The 21,383-nt window shown below is 39.1% G+C and overlaps 1 protein-coding gene across 1 annotated transcript; it reads right to left on the bottom strand.

The window, feature by feature from the left end:
• Positions 1 to 534: 534 nt before the first annotated feature.
• NKAP (NFKB activating protein) lies at positions 535 to 18,426 on the bottom strand. Its single transcript, XM_018044236.1, has 9 exons — positions 17,879 to 18,426; positions 15,207 to 15,287; positions 13,157 to 13,227; positions 12,709 to 12,849; positions 10,897 to 10,960; positions 9,394 to 9,503; positions 9,220 to 9,295; positions 8,009 to 8,158; positions 535 to 2,968 (listed from the first exon to the last, which is right to left on the bottom strand). The coding sequence occupies exons 1-9, from the start codon at positions 18,262 to 18,264 to the stop codon at positions 2,794 to 2,796; spliced, it is 1,254 nt and encodes a 417-aa protein (XP_017899725.1). The 5' UTR covers positions 18,265 to 18,426; the 3' UTR covers positions 535 to 2,793.
• Between the last annotated feature and the right edge of the window lie 2,957 nt (positions 18,427 to 21,383).

Genomic DNA, 21,383 nt, shown 5'->3' with positions numbered 1-21,383 from the left:
AGATCATTTGTTCCTACCATCCTGTGAAGCTGTCTTGCCTGGCTGCAAGATTTTAAAACATCAAAGACAAAATTACGAGTGATTACTTACAGGTATATCAGAATACGTATTTATGTAGATAAGCACTGGAAAGGAACACAGAATACTAAAGACAATTGATGGGGTAAAACTGTGGGTAATTTTTCTTTCTTCTTCAACTATTACATTTGTGAAATAAATTGAAAAGGAGGGAAAAATCTTATCAGAGCAACAGGTGAGGAGGTGGGAGAACTAGGTAAGTCTCCTTGGAGAACAAAAAAAATATATTTCAAATACAACAGCCCTCCCATTTGACTTATGGCTCAGGTGACTGAAACACAGTTTGAAGCAGTAATTCTAATGGGCTGAAAATAAAATACTCTTAGCCCTTTTATTCTTTCCTCTTCCTTCCCAAAGAATATGCTACCAAAGCTATTCTTTGGCAGATCTTTCCTGAAAAAATCTTAATGAAAGATATGATAAAATTCTGAAATAAATTAATATATTTTCTTTCATTTACTCAATAAGCATTTATTGAGTATCTACTCTGTGGAGGATACAGGAGAATCCAATGGATATTCATAATATTCACATATCACAAAATTGTTACATTTAGGGGGAAGGATGGGGGTAAGGGTTAGGGAGTTTGGAATTGACACATATACACTGCTATATTTCATAATGGGTAACCAACAAGGACTACTGTACAGCACAGGGAACTCTGCTCAATGTTATGTGGCAGGCTGGATGGGAGGAGAATTTGGGGAAGAATGAATACATGTTTATTTATGGCTGAGCCCCTTTGCTGTCCACCAGAAACTATCATGACATTGTTAATCAGCTATAGTCCAATACAAAATAAAAAGTTTTTAACAACTGTTGCATTTAAACTACCTTGCCTACTGAATGAAAATCAGAGAACAACCCCATTCAGTCTCTAGGAACTAGTAACAAAAACTAATGTTCTTAGAGAACAAAATTTTTTAAAAATGTGTCCCCCTTTTGCAGTTTGTGGCATCTCAGTTCCCTGACAAAGGACTGCAGTTGGGCCCTTGGCAGTGAAAGCATGGAGTCCTCACCACTGGACTACTGGGGAATTCCTGAGAATAAAATTTTTAAATGGGAAATAAAAATTTATGTTTTATTACACAGGGAAATGGACAGATTATGACTCACAAATTTGGGACCTAGTTTCAACTTTTGGAAATAATAGATTAGGCTAGGCAACAATGATGATAAATCACAATCACTTCAAATTCAGGCATCATAAATGTTGCCACATGCCAACTGGCTGTTTAGTTCATTAATTGTGGGTTAAAGGTAGACATTTTCCTAGAATATATGTTAAGTAGTAAGTTTTTTATCTATACTTTAATAAAGTATATCAAGTATACTTTCACTGTTTTGTTTTAAAACTTAAAAAAAAAAAACTTTCAACTATTATAATACTGGAGTGGATTGCCATTCCCTTCTCCAGAAGATCTTCCTGACCCAGGTCTTCTGCATTGCAGGCAGACTCTTTACCATCTGAGTCATCTGGGAAGTTAGCTTATAAAGAGAGAGGGCATTTTATAACAGCAGAGTCTGAAATTCCCCATCATTCAGATAATTTATACTTATCTTAGGCACATAATAATGCAGTTCAAAACAACCTTAACAAAAACAGCCAAAACTTCTACTATCCCCTTCCCACTTCCCTCCTATGTCTTAACAACTAAACTTGAACAAAAGGAGGGAAGAAAAAGATCATGATCTCATAGTCCCAGAATTTTTCATTTTTCCCAAAGTCAAAAGTCAACAGTAGCCATAAAAAAGTGATAAAGTGAGAAGTTAACCTGAATGACAGATGTAAAAGAGAAACTGAAAAGTTTAAGAATGTTTAAAATGAAATCTGCATTTACATGAAGTACAGACATAAAAAAATTTTAATATCACATTATCTTCATCCTTATGACATAATGAAGTTAAAGCAATGATTCATTATATTTTTCCTTATTAAACTCCTGATTATTATTGATTCCTATTCATTTACAGTGTTCAAATAATGATCTAAACACAGTTCAGATGGAAATAATGTACTTACATTTACACAATAGACTTCCCAATATTTTATATTTGAAAGAGCCATTCTTAAGTAACCTGTTAAGAATTTTAAACTTAATGTTCACATTTTCAGTTCAGTAAGTCTGTGGGTTAGTTTGCTGTTTGGTCTGTTGGTTGGTCTGGGGGTGGAGGTAGGGACTAAAATCGAAATACATTATTTCCAGAGCAGACAACACATTGTAATAAGTCAATCTTCAAATTCTAAATTTGCTTTTTTTCAGCCATGCCTTCTTTCTGTTAACAAAAGTGGCCTCCTGTATGTTTCTATCAAGTCCCTTTATGACATTCAACATAGAGGAATGATAACTTCCACAAGTTCAGCTGGGGTGGGCATCATGTAGAACTCGTGGCAGCACTGTCCCATAATGTAAGAGTTCAGTTCCTCATTTCACCAGCACTTTCTCTCAATGCCTCCTCCCCCAACACAGTAGAATTTCACTCATAATTTGGATTTTTAAACCAGAAAGTTGTTTTGGTTAATCCAAAATAACCCAAAGAGCTTGCTAAAGTTATATCAATACGCAGCTTTTTTTATAGGACTGAAAGAATTAAATAGAAGGCACAGTAGCACTGTAAAGCTTTTTCAGATCATAATCTTTTTTTGTGTGTATATATGGAACCCAAACTTTCTTTTTCGTTGTTAAAAATGTCTGATGGACAATCAGAAAATCCTTATTTGTCCTCTTTCCCTTTAGTTTTTCTGTATACCATCTCTCGAAAACTGGCCAGGATCTTGTTTTCTCTCTTTCGTCTCTCTTCTTGGTTAAAGGATGCAAGGGCTCTCTTCTCATCAGCACTATAGATCTGGTTCTCTTTTCGCAGACGCACAGCTTCCATTCGGCGATGCCTGGAGATAATTGTATTTTTAGCTTAATTTCTCAGTAGTTATTCTCATAGTGCTTCCTCACTAATCCTTTCCTAATACAGAGTGGTCGATTTAAAATGCTAACAAATAGAAACTTTCTCTAATGGGTTAGATTTTCCAAGGATTATTCATTTTATCTGCTGACATGTCCTTTGATTAATTTGTAGTATGTAAATAATGATCTCTGAGGTTCTGCCAATAGAGTGAAGTTATTAATTTCAAATTCTAAGGGCATAAGTCTAGTTCTGTTGTTTCCAGTAAGACAAGCAAACAGGCAAATTATTAAACTTAAGTGGTGTGCAGACTTGATAGTAGGACAGATAAGATTTAAGTTGTCATCTAGCTGGTAGAACTTCTTCAGAGTTCTAATTTATCCTATAACCAAAAGAACTAGGTTTAAATCTACAACTGAATCTTTGGATGTTTTGCGGGTGGATTTAACTTCCTTAGAATCCAGTAGCAGCTCACAGAAAAGAAAGAAGGGGTTTTAGCCCAAGGGCCAAATCAGGAAAGTATAGGCTCTGTGGAAGAGGGAAACTCTTAGATCGTCTTCAAAAGGTCTGCTTATTTAGAAGGAAAACTTCACGAAAACCTGTTGCCTTTATGTGTATGTATGCAAACCTACACAATCAATTACAGATGAAGCTTGAACTACACCTAGAAAAACAGAGCAAAATGAGTAAGGCGAAGAGGGGAGACTCATTTCAGGTTAGTGTGAAGGTGGGGGAGTGGCAGGTCAAGGAGTCAAGGAGATGACAATGTATTTAGGTTGCTCAGCGTACAGTGAGCAGAGGAATTGATCTGGAACAGAAAGTGCTGTATGAACAATGCTGTAGTAAACATCCATATACACATCTCCCGGTACATGGGAAAGACCCTCTTAGGTACACAGGTATGGAATTGCTGGGTCATAAACTATGTGAATGCTCAACTTTCCAAGACATCAGACTGTTTTCCAGAATGGTTGTTACCAATGTATACCACCACTAGCAACCCACATCCTATCAAATGCTTGCAGTTGTTAGAACTTTGAACTTCTATTGAATGGATGAAAAACCATATGTCCATAAGTTGATTTCCATTTCCAATGATTATGAACATCTTTTTCAGTTTAGTTCAGTTCAGTTGCTCAGTCATGTCAGACTCTTTGTGACCCCATGGACTGCAGCACGCCAGGCCTCCTAACCATCACCAACTGCCAGAGTCTATCCAAACCCGTGTCCATTGAGTCGGTGATGCCATCCAACCATCTCATCCTCTGTCGTCCCCTTCTCCTCCTGCCCTCAATCTTTCCCAGCATCAGGGTCTTCTCCAATGAGTTAGCTCTTCGCATCAGGTGGCCAAAGTATTGGAGTTTCAGCTTCAACATCAGTCCTTCCAATGAACACCCAGGACCAATCTCCTTTAGGATGGACTGGTTGGATCTCCTTGCAGTCCAAGGGACTCTCAAGAGTCTTCTCCAACACCACAGCCCAAAAGCATCAATTCTTCTGTGCTCAGCTTTCTTCATAGTCCAACTCTCACATCTATACATGACTACTGGAAAAACCATAGCCTTGACTAGACGGACCTTTGTTGACAAAGTAATGTCTCTGCTTTTTAATATGTTGTCTAGGTTGGTCATAACTTTCCTTTCAAGGAGTAAGCGTCTTTTAATTTCATGGCTGCAGCCACCATCTGCAGTGATTTTGGAGCCCAGAAATAAAGCCAGCTACTGTTTCCACTGTTTCCCCATCTATTTCCCATGGCACTGGATGCCATGATCTTCGTTTTCTGAATGTTGAGCCTCAAGCCAACTTTTTCACTCTCCTCTTTCATTTTCATTAAGAGGCTCTTTAGTTCTTCTTCACTTCCTGCCATAAGGGTGGTATCATCTGCATCTCTGAGGTTATTGATATTTCTCCTGGAAATCTTGATTCCAGCTTGTGCTTCTTCCAGCCCAGCGTTTCTCATGATGTACTCTGCATAGAAGTTAAATAAGCAGGGTGACAATATACAGCCTTGATGTACTCCTTTTCCTATCTGGAACCAGTCTGTTGTTCTATGTCCATTTCTAACTGTTGCTTCCTGACCTGAAAATAGATGATTTCTCAGGAGGCAGGTCAGGTGGTCTGGTATTCCCACCTCTTTCAGAATTTTCCACAGCTGATTGTGATCCACACAGTCAAAGGCTTTGGCATAGTCAATAAAGCAGAAATAGATGTCTTTCTGGAACTCTCTTGCTTTTTTGATGATCCAGAGGATGTTGGCAATTTAATCTCTGGTTCCTCTGCCTTTTCTAAAACCAGCTTGAACATCTGCAAGTCCACGAATTGCTGTGTTTACGAATTGCTGAAGCCTGGCTTGCAGAATTTTGAGCATTACTTTACTAGTGTGTGAGATGACTGCAATTGTGCGGTAGTTTGAGTATTCTTTGGCACTGGCTTTCTTTATTGGAATGAAAACTGACCTTTTCCAGTCCTGTGGCCTCTGCTGAGTTTTCCAAATTTGCTGACATATTGAGGGCAGCACTTTCACAGCATCATCTTTCAGGATTTGAAATAGCTCAACTGGAATTGCATCACCTCCACTAGCTTTGTTCGTAGTGATGCTTCCTAAGGCCCACTTGACTTCACATTCCAGGATGTCTGGCTCTAGGTGAGTGTGAGTGATCAGACCATCGTGATAATCTGGGTTGTGAAGATCTTTTTTGTACAGTTCTTCTGTGTATTCTTGCCACCGCTTCTTAATATCTTCTGCTTCTGCTAGGTCCATACTATTTCTGTACTTTATTGAGCCCATCTTTGCATGAAGTGTTCCCTTGATATCTCTAATTTTCTTGAAGAGATCTCTAGTCTTTCCCATTCTATTGTTTTCCTCTATTTCTTTGCATTGATCGCTGAGGAAGGCTTTCTTATCTCTCCTTGCTATTCTTTGGAACTCTGCATTCAAATGGGTATATCTTTCCTTTTCTCCTTTGCTTTTCACTTCTCTTTTTCTCACAGCTATTTGTAAGGCCTCCTCAGACAGCCATTTTGCTTTTTGCATTTCTTTTTCTTGGCGATGGTCTTGATTCCTGTCTCCTGTACAGTGTCACAAACCTCCATCCATAGTTCATCAGGCACTCTGTCTATCAGATCTAGTCCCTTAAATCTATTTCTCACTTCCACTGTATAGTATAAAGGATCTGATTTAGGTCATACCTGAATGGTCTAGTGGTTTTCCCTACTTTCTTCAATTTAAGTCTGAATTTGGCAATAAGGAATTCATGATCTGATCAAGATCACGAACATCTTTTTATGTGTAGCCATATATTTTTTTCTTCTGACAAATGCCTGTTTGTGTAATTTTCTCACTTTCCTTTTGTTTACCGAAATTCTTTAAATACTCTCAGTACTGACTCTTTATCAGTTGTGTGTATTACAAGATCTTATCCCAACTTGTCTTTTCACTTATTTTAAGATGTTCTGATGAACAAAATTTGTTGCTTTTACCTCAGGTAAAGTTATCAATATATTATTGTGTGGTTGCTGCATTTTTTGGTCTACTTTAAGAAATACTTCCCCACTCCAAGATCTAATAGATATCTGTTCATATTCTATACTAAGAGTAATGAAGTTGTTTTTGACATTTAAGTCCATAATCTAGCTGCACTGACTTTTAAATAGTGATAAAGGGTTCTACTTTCATTTTTCTCCATACAGGTGACCATTTTCTTCCTGCTCCATTTACTGCCTAGTTCCTTCTTTCCCCACTGACTGGAGAAAGCAGCTATTTCATGTAATGAAGTTCCATACATGCATAACTCTACCAGGCTCTGTATTTTATTCCACTGAACAGTTCATTTGTTTCCCCACTCCTTCTGAAGTGAAGTGCTGTAAGCTTCATAATAAGCCCTCATGTCAGTAGGAAAAATCACCTTCCTGCTCTTCTTCAGAAATGAGATGGCTACTCTTAGCCCTTTAGTCTAACATTTTAATTTTGCAAGAACTGATAACTACAGTATTGCCTTCCTATTTATGAACATGGTATCTCTCTATTTATTTAGGTCTTCTTAAATCTCTCAGTGTTTTATAGTTTTGCCTGTAAAGATCTTAGACTTCTTTTGTTAAGATTTACTCCTAAGTCCTTCATATTCTCTGATGATACTGTTATAAATGTTTTCCTTTCATTTAATTATATTTTCTAGTTGTTTGTTGCTGGCACACAGAAATGCTATTGATTTTTGTGTATTAACTTTATATCTAACCATTTGTTAAACATTCCTGTTATTTATAATTCATCTGAGGATTCCTCAGGATTTTCTATTATTCACAAAAAGTGACAGTGTTACATCCTTTGTTCCAATTCTTATGCCTCTCATTTTTTTTTCTTGTCTTATTGGTTCTTAGATATAATGTTTTCAAATGTCAGTCCTCAGAATTCCAAGATTCTGAAGATGCTTCCAGGGTCCTGCAAATATTTGCCCACTTTTAAAAGTTTATGAAGTTTTAAAATTCAGCTTGATCTTGGTATTGAGGCCCTATTAGTTCACTCTCCTTGTTCTTTCTGGTATTTTGCTTTTTCTTCCCCATTTTATATTCCTTTTCTCATGCTGAAACTGACCTCTGTCATATCCTTTTTCACTCTTCATTCTCAGTGTCCAGAGGACTAGAGAGTCCACGTTCTCCACAGAGAACTACAGGCAAACTCAGAAACTTTTACTGTCTTATGAAACTGCTTTCTTAACTACCAGAATGCCACATTGCTCATGGGACACTGATAAGTAACCAAATTTCACTATCTCCTCCAGAAGATAAACTATCTGTATCAAACTATAAATGAGAAAATGACACTGGAAAGACTAATTCTTTGAAGCTGGAGATACAATTGAGTTGCATACCTACTTGGAATTTTAGACAACTATATTTATACTAATAAAACCAATAAAAAACCAACATTTATAATCTACTTTTTGTTAGAAATGGGCACTTAATGAAATCTATCACCAAAATATAATTTTGGTAGTTATAAAGGAAACTGACCTCATTGCCAAGAACATACCTGCTACCACTCATTACATAACCTGAACATTCAAATGATGCAATTTCTTCACTTGTCAAGCCAATTTCACCTCTTCGTGGGATACGTTTTCCAGCTTTTACATATTCAGCCATAGCTGCACCTTCACCGGGTAACAGAGCATGGCCATAGCTACAAAGTAATACAGAATTAAGAAAAGGTTCATTATAAAAGAAAGCACAAAACACATTTCTCTCAGAAAACAGTAGGAATAACAGTTGCTGGGCAGCATGCTGGGAAGCCTAATGTAAATTACCTTAATTTAATTAGGGAACACTGCACTGTGACCTATATTACTAACCCAGAAATGCAGAGATACTTTGGAAGAATAAAAAGGTTGATGTTAGTGAGCATATATTCATGGTTTACAATTATGGATCAATTTTCCCTACAGCTGTTGTCTTTATTGCTTCTGCCTCCAGTGAATTCCTTTTCCCTTTAAATACAAAGTAGAGAAATAATATATCTCAAATTAACATATTTTTTAGACTTACGGGCAATAATAATGCTATACAGTAACAGTTCTCTATTAACTTTCATTCAAGGGGACTTTGAAAACTACCATCCTGGGACTTCCATGGTGGTCCAGTAGCTAAGACTCCACGTTCCCAGTGCAGGGGGCCTGGGTTTGATCCCTGGTCAGGGAACTAAACCCCAAATGGCACAACTAAGACCTAATACACTTGAAGAAAAAAAATTTTAAAACAAGAAACAAAAACTACCACCCCTTCATTCAAGTCACTAAATTCTTTGTATCTATTAAACTCAAAGCTTGTAACACACAGTAAAAATAATCTCTGTTCTTGTGGAATTTATATATTAATAAGGATATAACACTAATACAATGTAGAATATATATTACAATACACAAAAGAAAATGCTGTGAGTACTAAAGAATTAAAGAGGGGTAGGAATGACACCTACCTGTGGAGGAAAGGTACTGGGAATCAGCACATGGCCCTCCTTTTGAAAAGGGTTTTGGGAAATGTTAAGGATTTTAACAGGAAGGAATTGGGGTTAGTGCAGAAACCAGGACTGGGGAAGGGAAGGCGTGTTGGAGGAAGAAGTAAGGTGAAAGTGCACAGAAACTTTGAGTCTAAATAAGGGAGTAGTGAAAGATATACTTGGAAGAGTAAGTTAGGACCATACTTTTGGGAAGGCACTTTAGAGATTATAAACATGCTCTTACTTACTTCAGAGGTTTATCATCTTGAGAGGCAAGTGTTTTGGGAGCCTCCGGGCCAATCAAATCTGAGGGTTCTTCAGGCTCTGCAGGAAAGATATTTAGAAACATATTCACATTTCGACTAATCAGTTAATTCAGTGTTTTATCTGTTCTGAAGTCAAACTCTATCAGAAGAACCTACTTGATCGATCCTTCCAAGGATTCTCCAGAAACTCTTCTTGGGACTCTTTAGAACTTGAGTCACTGGAATCTTTTCTGTTCTTCTTAGACTTCTTTTTCTTATATTTCTTCCTGCATTGATTATAATTTGATATAAATTGATTTAATATTCCCAGGCTAAAGGGCATCTTACTTTTTCAAGGCAACGAAAGACTGATTGAAATGATTTGGATGCTCAGCTTATTCAAATGTGTTAGAGAAGAATTTGTATTAAAAAATTTAACTTATTTCACTATAAGCTGGCTTAGACAGTAAAGAATCTGCCTGCAATGCAGGAGTCCCAGGTTCGATTCCTGGATTGGGATGATCCCCTGGAGAAGGGAATGGCAACCCAATCCAGTAGTCTTGCCTGGAGAATTCCATGGACAGAGGAGCCTGGTGGGCTACAGTCCATGGGGTCGCAAAGAGTCAGATAAGACTGAGCGACAAACACTTTCACTTTCAAGGGAACAATAAAATATAGTTCTCATGTTGTAGAAAGAGAGCAGAAATAAAGCAGTTTAAGGAAACAGCTCTTATCAATTTGAACATCAGTAATTTTCAGTATAATGGATTAAAATACATCAAATATGTTTGAATCCTTGGGCTCATGATGATAAAAACCTCAAAAAACCTCAACTCATTATTTTGAAAACTCATAAAACAAGTAAGCAATTATTCCACCCTTCCTATACCAACTATACTTCAGGGTAACCAAATAGGTAATGAGGGTAGGCTTCTCATATAGAATTATTTTACCTAATAAATGAAGAATCATTTTGCAATCCCTAATGAAGTAAGGGACCTAAACAAAGACTACTGATGCAGGTTAATATGACAAAAAGAGATGACCAGACATTATCTGCCTCCTGCTGGAAGTACACAGTACTACTTATGAAGTATTCCTACCAAAAACTCAAATCTGAACCTTATCAAGTGTCTAGACCTAACTATCAATCTACAGGAAATATAAAGGACAGAAAGCATGTTAAAAGGACACCATAAGAATACAACCAGCAAAATCCACACTGCAGGAAACTCTCCAGGGCAAATGATATTGTTTCCTCTACAACTAAACTGCAGGAACAAAAGGGAAGGGAAAGCTATCTATTTAAAGAGATGGAAAAGACGGGTCAACCAATCACAATTCATGTACATTGTTTAGATTCTAATTTGAGGAAACTATTCAAAAAACTGCTGAGACCTGAATGAAGAATTATTATTAAATATTTTATGTGGATTAATAGTACTGTACTTTTTTTTTTAAAAAAAGAATGCCTATCTTTTAGAGAAACTTGCAGCTTTATGGATGAAATGATATCTGGGACTGGTTTCAATATAACAGTAGGGTGGACAGCAGAGACTGTCAATAAGTTGGTAATTGTTCAAGCTGAGTGATGGTTACACAGAAGTCCATTATACTATTTTATATAATTGTATACATTTAAAAAATTTTCCATAATAAAAATTAAAGAAAAAAACTGACGATCTGTGTTTCTTCTTCTTTTCCTTTTTCTTGGCTTTCTTTGTTCTCCTTTTTGTATCTTCATCTGCAAATTAAAGCATATTATAATTAAAAAAAATTTTAACCCTAAAACTTTAATACTTTTGAGTAGTTAAATACCTTATAACTCTTCTATTTGTTGTTACAGAGAATTTAATTCATTCAAACATTTATTGTTAGGAAATGTGCAAGGAATGAGGGACATAGAAATTAAAGTTGCACTAAGCATTTGGTTCTATAGGGTATTATTATTAACTTGATTGCATGAGATAATAGTATTGTGATTAGACAGGAAAATTTCCTTATTGTTTAAAGATGTACACAAAGATATTTAGGGTGGCAGTGTGATATTTTAATTTACCTTGAATATCTCAACAACAAAAAATCCATATTTGAAGCAAACGTCAAAATGCTAACAGATGGTACACCTGAGTGACAAGCAATGTATATGGCATTAATGACACTACTCCCTTCACTTTTCTGGATGTTTGAGTATCCTCACGATGTTTGTGTTTTGGGCGATGCTTTCCAGGAGCTCAGTCTAGTGGAGGAGACAGAGGGAAAGGGGTCAGTAGAATCCGAGTGACAGGGAAGTGGGGGGGCGATGTTCTGGGCGCACACAGGAGTCTCACCATCAGGCTGGTTTGGAGAGGGTGGGTGAGGAATGGTTGACCGTGAAAAGGTGACTCTTAAGCTAGTTCTTTCTAAAGTCAGTTTTATTACAAAAGTAATGCACGTCCATCCATGCAGTGAGTAGGCCAAGCCACATGAAAGGAGACTGGCACTGTAGGCAGCCGGATTCTGTACTACATGGCAGAGTCAGGAGAAAGGACGTGCAATATGTGGAGATGAAAGTCACTCTCAAGCCACACAGGACCCTGCAGGAGAGTGACAGGGTACTTGTGATGAGAAATCCATAGAAATGTGTCCCCAGAGGAGGCACCCTCTGTCAATCACCAGCCATGGGAGGACACCAAAAGACGGCTTTGTTGTGATGCAGCCACACAGGAAGTGTCCTCCAGTAATCAACTGCTGGCCTGAAGGGTCCGCTATGTTGTACCTCTGAAAATCACACAAAGCTGACCGCTGAGTGTGAGAATCTCTCCAAAGAGCTACTCCACTGGGCTGATGCAGCCCCCTATGGCCTGGTTTGGCACCACACATCTCAGAGACTGACCCCAACTTGGTTCGGTGCCACATGCCTTGTGCAGCTACACACAACCACTCTGGAGTCACACCGCTTAGCTCTGAATCCCAACTGTGTGACCTTGGGTATGAGCGGTACTTATAATCTGCTCAGGTCCTCTGTCTCCCCTACTCTAAGATGTGTCTGACAGTGACTGTGTGGATTAAACAGCAATAATGCCTATCAGGCACTTAGCAGGGTGCCTGACACAAAGTCAGTGCATGTTCAAAACTCTTGGTTATTATTATTTTAAAGAACCTTTTTCTAGCATAAGCTTTGGACTTCCTTGGTGGTCCAGTGGTTAAGAATCCGCCTGCCAATGCAGGGGAAAAAGGTTCAATCCCTGGTCCAGGAAAATCCCATGTGCCAGGGAACAGCTAAGTCCATGCGCCACAACCACTGAGCCTGCACGCTCTAGAGCCTGAGCTCCACAACAAGAGAAGCCTGTGTACCGCAATGAACAATAGCCTCCACTTGCCACAACTAGAGAAAGCCCCCACGTAGGAACGAAGATCCAGCACAGCCAAAAATAAATAAAACTAAAATAAACTTTAAGAAGTAAAACTAGTTTTGAAGTAAGGCGGGCAGAATGATATTGGCTTTCTTACCACTGGAGTCTGTGTCAGAATCAGAGTCGCTGTCACTATCATCAGAATACTTCTTGTGTTTTCTTTTAGATGATTTTTTCTTCCTCCTTTTCTTGGATCTTTCTTTTGAATGACTAGACTTCTTCTTCTTCTTCTTTTCTTCTACATAAAATACAAATAAAAATTACTTCTAAATAAGTATTTCTTTTTAAATTTTTTTAAAAAACTTATTTTGTACTGGGGTATAGCCGATTGACAATGCTGTGATAGTTTCAGGTGAACAGTGAAGGGACTCAGCCATACATATACAAGTATCACAAGTATTTCTGAGTATCAATTTTATTGTATTTGAAATACTGAAAAGGAAATGATGACAGGCAATTTGAATACAAGTGAAGTGTAATGTTCAACTATTTATAAATGTATTTTTAAAAATTTCTCAATAAAAAGCTCTCAATTAAAAAAATACCTTCTGAAGTAGAAGCTGAACTGGTGCTTTTCTTTGGCTCTTCATCCTCTACTGGTGTGTGTTCATCAGAGCTGAATTTAAAGAAAACGGTAATAAGAATCAGAAGAGTGTTAAAGGCAACCTACTGAATGTTGTTGTTGTTCAGTCGCTCAGTTGTGTCTGACTCTTTGCAACCCCGAGGGACTGCAGCATGGACTGTATGAGAGACACCATTTGCAAATCATATCTGAGAAGAGATTAATATTTAAAAAAAAAAAAACGCAAAACCCAAAAAATGATGTGATTTTACAAATAGGCAGAGGATCTGAATAGAGATTTTTTCAAAGAAGACACACAGATGGCCAATAGGTAATGAAGAGATGTTCAACATCATTAATCATTGGGGAAATGCAAATCAAAACCACAATGAGATATCACTTCATACCTGTTTGGATGAATGTTATCAAAAAGACAAAAGATAACAACTGTTGGTGAGAATATGGGAAAGAGGGAACACTTACACTGTTATAATATAACAGAGTGAGAATATAAAATGGTACAGCTATTATAGAATCCAGAATGGAGGTTCTTCAAGAAATTAAAAATTGAACTTCCATATCACCTAACAATCTCATTTCTGGATATATATCTGATGGAACTGAAATCAATATCTCAAAGAGATATCTGGACTCTCATGCTCACTGCAGCATTACTTACAATAGCCAAAATGTTAAAACAACCAAATATCCATGAATGTATGAATGGATAAAGGAACTATGAGAAACACACATGCATACCCCACAGCAGAATATTATTTATCTTTAAAAAAGAATGAAGCTTGCCATTTTCAACAACATGGACAGCCTGTGAGGGCATTTGCTAAATGAAATGTCAAACAGAGAAAGATAAGACATGATCTCACTTATATGTGAAATCTAAAAAACAAAAAACTACCACACCGCAGATACAGAGAACAGAGTGATGGTTGCCAGAGTGCAGAGAAGGTGGGGGCAGGGCATGGGTAAAACACACGATGGGGATCAAGAAGTACAAACTCCAGTTATAAAATAAGGAAGTCATGGGGATGTGATGTACAGCATGGCGACTGCAGTTAATAATGCTGTATTGCATATCTGACAGTTGATAAGAAAGTAAATCTTAGAAGTTCTCATCACAAGAAAAAACTTTATAACTATATATGGTGATGGATGCTAACTAGACTTACTATGGTGATCATTTTGCAATATATACAAATATTGAATCATGTTATAACATGCCTGAAACTAATATTGTATGTCAAATATATCTCAAAAAATTATAGGGGGTGGGAAAAAATAACAATTTTTTAAGAAGAAAAAAGAACTTTCAGATAATAATGCTTTATCACCCTGTCGCAAATTACAAGTTTACCTGTCAAGCACCTTGTCTCAACTCTAAAGAAAACACAGAAATAGAGCAGAGGGTAGATGCAGCTTCTGAATGGCACCAAAGAGAGAAAAGCCGCAGTCCATAGGGTCGCAAAGAGTTGGACATGACTGAACAACAACACAGAGGGAAAAAAAAATAAGGAAAAGGAAAAAGCATTAGGCCTTTAATAATACTGAATACAGGAAACTAAACAGACTCAGTATATTCATTTTTAAAAACTTTTTGTAATGTTAATGTCTGACATTTAATCAGTTACTGGATTGAGAAAAAATAATTCAAAATAATATAAATGTATTTGTTTCAACACTGAACCCTTCTATGAATAGGAAATTAGCATCCCATGAATTACAACTTAAAGAGAACAATTAGCATGCTAAAATCCACTCGGAGCATGTTTTAATACTAAGGTATGTTTAATGTTTTTAAAACTCAAGGCACAGAATAGCATAAATCACAAGAAAGAGGGAAAAAAAGAGCTGTAGTTAAAGTTCTTCACTTAACAAAAATTTTGACCATAGACTCTGGATTTAAACAAATGTTGCATTTAAAAAATATATATATATATTTTATTAATTGAAGGATAATTGCTTTACAATATTGTGTTGGTTTCTGCCATACAAAAGATGCATTTTTAATCACTTACTCTGGTTCTGGATTCTTTGGAGAAAGTCCCCACACTTCAGGAGCTCCCAATTCTCCAATCCTCTCTCTCTCACTTAGTCTCCTAGAAGAGATAGGCAGGTAAACTGTTTCCTAAATGTATTATAAGATTCAAAGGGGTCCAGTTAAGTCCTATTTTCCCTCTACATTTTAAACTTTAAACTAATAAAAACTTGGTTTAAACTCAGGAACTTCCCTGGCAGTCTAGCGGTTAAGACACTGTGCTACCACTGCAGGTGATACAGGTTTGATCCCTGGTTCAAATACTAAGATTCCGCATGCCACAAGAGGTGGCCAAAAATTTTTTTTTTAAGTAAACTCAGCATTAGGATCTAATATTCTGATGTATCTGATGTTCTATCAAATAGTGCAAACTACAGACAGCCCGATAGGCCTGGCCAGAGATTCAGCCTGGGAGGCTGTCCAGTGTGTCATTTCTAGTACATGCATCACACAGCTCCCAATTGCTCATTTCATCTTCTGCAATATGTGAAAAAATGGTCTTACATTTGGAAATAACTCATTTGTTTATGTATCCTTATGCAAGTAAAGAGAATTCTCTACTCCTGACAAGGTCAAACCTTCGTTTTCAAAAAGTCAGGAATTAATGAAGAAAATAAAAATGAAGCATTAGAAGTAGAAAATAAAGGGACCTCTGAAAGTAAAAGAAAAGTTTTGACAAAACTTTACTTAATGAGATATAGCGTTTGTTTTCTGTTTTTCCCCTAATTTTTTTTTCAAAAAGGAGTAAATTCTCTATCTACCCTTGGAAGACAAAATTATTTTGTTTGTGATTTCTTAATGTTTGATATTCCTTATAAACACACAAACAATACACAACAAAAACTAAGGTTTACTTCTTCAAACTTCAGCTGCTGTGACTCCACTTGTTTAAAAAAAGAACCTTATTAAAGAAATAAAATCCTTTTTGATTTTTTAAAACAAAATATTTTTTTCTTCCTTATTCAGGGGAAAAGGTATAATTGTGCAGAGTTAGACTCCGGTTTCCTACTTGAAGTAACACAAAATCTAATAGAGGACATACTTATAGCTAAACTTTGAATACATACATACAGGATGAAGAATGCTTGACAGGCTAAAAAGACCAAGCAGTAAAGTTCTTATCCCTCCTGCCACCCAACTTTGTGGATACTTTAAAAGTATTTACCTCCTAAATGTACAAACGCAAATTTCATCCAAGGAATTCTGACATCTTTTGGTAAGGAATGTCTAGTATGGAAACTGGATGCTTTTTGATGGACACAGCCTGGGGGTTACCTTCTGGAAATTTTAATTTGGAGAAGTCAGTCTCCAATCTATTTTAGGACTGTTTTTACTGTCTCTGTTCCCATGCACAAAATACTAACAGCTAACACTTAAGAGCAATTTATTGTGTTCCAGGCACTAAATCATTACATCTCTAAAAAGCTTTTGTACTAATTTTTTCCTTTTACATGGTGAAGAAATGAAACTAAGAGAGGTTAAGTAACTTGCCCAAGGTCACACAAGTATTAAGCAACAAAGGAGGGCTTCAGACTCAGGCAGTCTGATTCTGGAGCCTGTTTTCTTAATCACTAGACTTTAGTGGCCCCCACTTTTGGAAGAAAAAGACTCAAGCTATCTCCCAATTGTTGAAACCTTAACCTGCCCCTCAATGCCTGTTATACTTTTAAATTTTTTTTATTTTTAAACACATACAGTATGATCAGTACAGTGTCTGACACACAATTTAACACTCAATAAGCATTAGATATTAAGAATTACAAAGCACATAACTGCTATAAATGAAGTATAACCTTTGAAAATAGTGAATCACTATATTATTGTACACTGGTAACTTAAAAACACTGTATATCTACTATACTTCAATTTTTTTAAGTAAAAAATAAAAAGCTTACAAAACAGTAATTACAATTCTTTTCCTTTCTCCTTAAACTATTCATCTTCCTCTCCAATACTCAGTCATTAAAGAAGATCTGATGTCAATCTGACCTCATTTTTCATGCTGAAGATTGAGACCACTTAAGATCTTTCTCAATGTAGTCCAACCTTACAGTTTAACAGATCATTTTTTCCTACACATCATTTTCCCCTACATTTAGTCAAACATCTTGTTTCAGAGGTTCTCCTCCCCTCCAATTTAAACCTTATATCTCAACCTTTCCCAAGTCGCTGCAAAACAACTCCACTCACTTATCCTATTGTCTCAAACCTGTTTGATCATTCAACAAGCAATGGGTGCGCACCTACAAAGTGCTCCGCACTGTAAATTTTGTGATCAATAATCTGGGCTCTTCCAAGGGCTCAGTCTACTGGGGAATGAAAACGTGATCACTAATGACAACGACACAACCAAGTAAATGCTATAATTCCGGCAGGTCCGAGGCTCTTGACTATGCCCGCAACAAGCCAGGAGGCTGGAAGGGGTAGCGGGAGGGAGACCAAGGCATTAGATGAAGGGGCCGGAGGATGAGCGGAAAAACCTAACGATGGAAAGGGATGAATAAGGCGTCATCGTGGGTGGACTGACGGAAGGGATGAAAACGCGCAAGTCAGGGAGAGAGCGAAATGCAAACAGTCGGGTGCGAAATGAACGATAAATCGGACTCTAAAGGCTGGTGGGCTTGCGAAAGAAACTGCGTTCGTCTCACTCACTTCTGCCGCAAGCTCTCCTCCCTCTCCTTGTCCAGGAGGCTAGGCCACGGCTTGTCGCTCCCGTAGGGGCGTGAGTAGCCGCCATAATAGGCAGACGAGGAGGCAGAAGCGAAAGGGGCGCCGCGCGGTGCGGAGGGCCGCTCTCGAGAGCGTGATCGCGAGCGCGAACGGTAGGACTGGTTTCGGGAGCCTTGGCTGGAGCCAGTCAGCTGATGGCTGAGGCCATTCCGGTCCCCGGACCGAGAGCAAGAGCGCGAGCGAGAGCGGCGGCCGCGCGGGGAGCGAGAGGATTTGCTAGGCTTAGGGCTCTTCGAAGAACTGCGACGCTTCCCCCCGGAGCTCGAGGCCTCCCACTCCGGGCTGCGGGAGCCAGACACCGGAGCCATCGCTATTGCTGGGTCCCTGAATCCGTGGGTGAAGGGGGCGCTCGCGCGAGCCTGGGAAAATTCTCCGTTGCCTCGGCTCCCAGGACCGGCAGCAGTACCTCCGCCAGAACCCGAGGAAACCTTGGAAACAGTTCCGGGTACGTCGGCAAATTCCTTCCCCAGACCTAGGCGGTCCTACTGACTCAGGAACGGGATGTGTGTAGCCGTGTAAGGAAGCCGGTGGGGCAACAAGGTTCCCTCATCCTTCGGGTTCCGAATGAGGCTGCTCAATTCTAAGATCTACATGTTCAGTTCAGTTCAGTTCAGTTCATTTCAGTCGCTCAGTCGTGTCCGACTCTTTGCGACCCCATGAATCGCAGCATGCCAGGCCTCCCTGTCCATCACCAACTCCAGAGTTCACTCAGACTCACGTCCATCGAGTCAGTGATGCCATCCAGCCATCTCATTCTCTGTCGTCCCCTTCTCCTCCTGCCCCCAATCCCTCTCAGCATCAGAGTCTTTTCCAATGAGTCAACTCTTCGCATGAGGTAGCCAAAGTACTGGAGTTTCAGCTTTAGCATCATTCCTTCCAAAGAAATCCCAGGGCTGATCTCCTTTAGGATGGACTGATTGGATCTCTTTGCAGTCCAAGGGACTCTCAAGAGTCTTCTCCAACACCACAGTTCAAAAGCATCAATTCTTCGGCGCTCAGCCTTCTTCACAGTCCAACCCTCACATCCATACGTGACTACTGGAAAAACCATAGCCTTGACTAGACAGACCTTAGTAGGCAAAGTAATGTCTCTGCTTTTGAATATGCTATCTAGGTTGGTCATAACTTTTCTTCCAAGGAGTAAGCGTCTTTTAATTTCATGGCTGCAGTCACCATCTGCAGTGATTTGGGAGCCCAACAAAATAAAGTCAGCCACTGTTTCCACTGTTTCCCCGTCTATTTCCCATGAAGTGATGGGACGTGATGCCATGATCTTCGTTTTCTGAATGTTGAGCTTTAAGCCAACTTTTTCACTCTCCTCTTTCACTTTCATCAAGAGGCTTTTTAGTTCCTCTTCACTTTCTGCCATAAGGATGGTGTCATCTGCATATCTGAGGTTATTGATATTTCTCCTGGCAATCTTGATTCCAGCTTCAGCGTTTCTCATGATGTACTCTGCATATAAGTTAAATAAGCAGGGTGACAACATACAGCCTTGATGTACTCCTTTTCCTATTTGGAACCAGTCTGTTGTTCCATGTCCAGTTTTAACTGTTGCTTCCTGACCTGCATACAGATTTCTCAAGGGGCAGGTCAGGTGGTCTGGCATTCCCATCTCTCTCAGAATTTTCCACAGTTTATTGTGATCCACACAGTCAAAGGCTTTGACATAGTCAATAAAGCAGAAATAGATGTCTTTCTGGAACTCTCTTGCTTTTTTGATGATCTAGAGGATGTTGGCAATTTGATCTCTGGTTCCTCTGCCTTTTCTAAAACCTCTACATGAGACTGTACTTTTTTCATCTTTGACTTTAAAGACCTAAAGGTAAGGACGACAGGCCACAGGACATGTGTCACTAAACAGCTGTATGAACAATAAGTACTGTGTAACTAAGTAAATGAGCAATTGTATGTCTATGTATGTATGCATGTAAGTATAAGTTCCCAGGTGGCTCCAGTGGTAAAGAATCCACCTGCCAGTGCAGGAGACATAAGAGATGTGGGTTCCATCCCTGGGTCAGGAAGATCCCCTGGAGGAGGGCATGGCAACCCACACCAATATTCTTGCCTGGAGAATGCCATGGACAGAGGAACCTGGCGTGCTACAGCCTATAGTGTCACAAAGAGTCGGAAACGACTGCAGTGACTTAGAAGGCACAAACACACACACCGTTTTTTTAAATTTCCAGTTCCAAGCAAAGTAAAGGGGATTTATCTAAATTGACAAGACGTGGTCCACTGGAAAAGGGACTGGCAAACCACTTCAGTATTCTTGCCTTGAGAACCCCATGAACAGCATGAAAAGGCAAAAGATAGGAGGACACTGAAAGATGAACTCCCCAGGTCAGTAGGTGCCCAATATGCTATTGGACATCAGTGGAGAAATAACTCCAGAAAGAATGAAGAGACAGAGCCAAAGCAAAAACAGCACCCAGTTGTGGATGTGACTGGTGATGGAAGTAAAGTCAGATGCTGTAAAGAACAATATTGCATAGGAACCTGGAATGTTAGGTCCATGAATCAAGGTGATAGAGTCCACATGGGGGTCTCACTGATAAGATGGCTTGTTGTGTTGACCTCACAAACAAATAATAAATCACAGTCATCCTTGAGACTGACCAAATTGCTCAAATGGTATCCTGTTATCGCACTGGTACCTATCTTCTCAAAGCTGGGAGACCATCAGATTCCAGACCTCTGGCTACGTGACCATCCCTTCAGAGAATTTTTCATTGGTGAGGTATAAGAAGGACTCCATCAGAAAGGGAGGACGCTGGTTCTCCTTAAGGGCCAGTCACCCTCTCTCTTCCCTCTAATAAAATTTCCCTTTTCTTGCCTGACTCCCCGGCTTGCTCTCTTTTTCTCTGCACTCGCCTTACATTCTGGTGCTGAAGCCCGGGAGGGAAGATCCAACGCAACTGGGTGGGCTCCTCTCATGAGCCCACCTCCGGTGGTCCCCTCCTTGGACCTTGCTGAGAAACTGAGGCGAGCTCGGGAATGGGACTTTCCACTTGCCTTGCTGGACTGACATCCACACACTGGCCCACATTGTATCCGTTGGTTACAAGGGAGAGTGAAATCCCATTCTCTTGGATCCTGTGTCTCTCGCCTCACTTCCAAGTCCTAGCACTAGGCGGGAGGATCCCCACAGCCCTCGTGACCTTGGCCTTGTGCCCTGTCTGACTTTGAAATAGGGGACACCCATTTCAAAGCAGACTATTATTACTCTCTGAGAAAGTCCTGAGTACAAGGATGCCTTTTCTCTGGGACCTTTCTGCTCACTTTCTCTCGCCCTTGTCTAACCTCCCTATTCAGCTGCAATGGGAAATTCTCAATCCCAGCCCTCAAAATCTACTCCTCTAGGATGCCTTCTCCGAAACCTAAAAGCTTTGGGCTTCCAAGAGGCGATCAGACCAAAAAGACTTAT

This window comes from Capra hircus (assembly GCF_001704415.2).
Source record: "Capra hircus breed San Clemente chromosome X unlocalized genomic scaffold, ASM170441v1, whole genome shotgun sequence".
Classification (NCBI taxonomy): domain Eukaryota; kingdom Metazoa; phylum Chordata; class Mammalia; order Artiodactyla; family Bovidae; genus Capra; species Capra hircus.
Note: the sequence above shows the minus strand (reverse complement) of the source record. Positions and strands in the feature narration are given on the sequence as shown.

Excerpts from the sequence above, each read along its gene's own strand:
- NKAP (XM_018044236.1), bottom strand. The coding sequence starts at position 18,264 with ATGGCTCCGGTGTCTGGCTCCCGCAGCCCGGAGTGGGAGGCCTCGAGC. Across the intron at positions 8,159-9,219 it reads CAAGATGATAAACCTCTGAA|CTATGGCCATGCTCTGTTAC; the intron begins GTAAGTAAGAGC and ends ATTACTTTGTAG. Across the intron at positions 2,969-8,008 it reads TATGTAATGAGTGGTAGCAG|GCATCGCCGAATGGAAGCTG; the intron begins GTATGTTCTTGG and ends AATTATCTCCAG.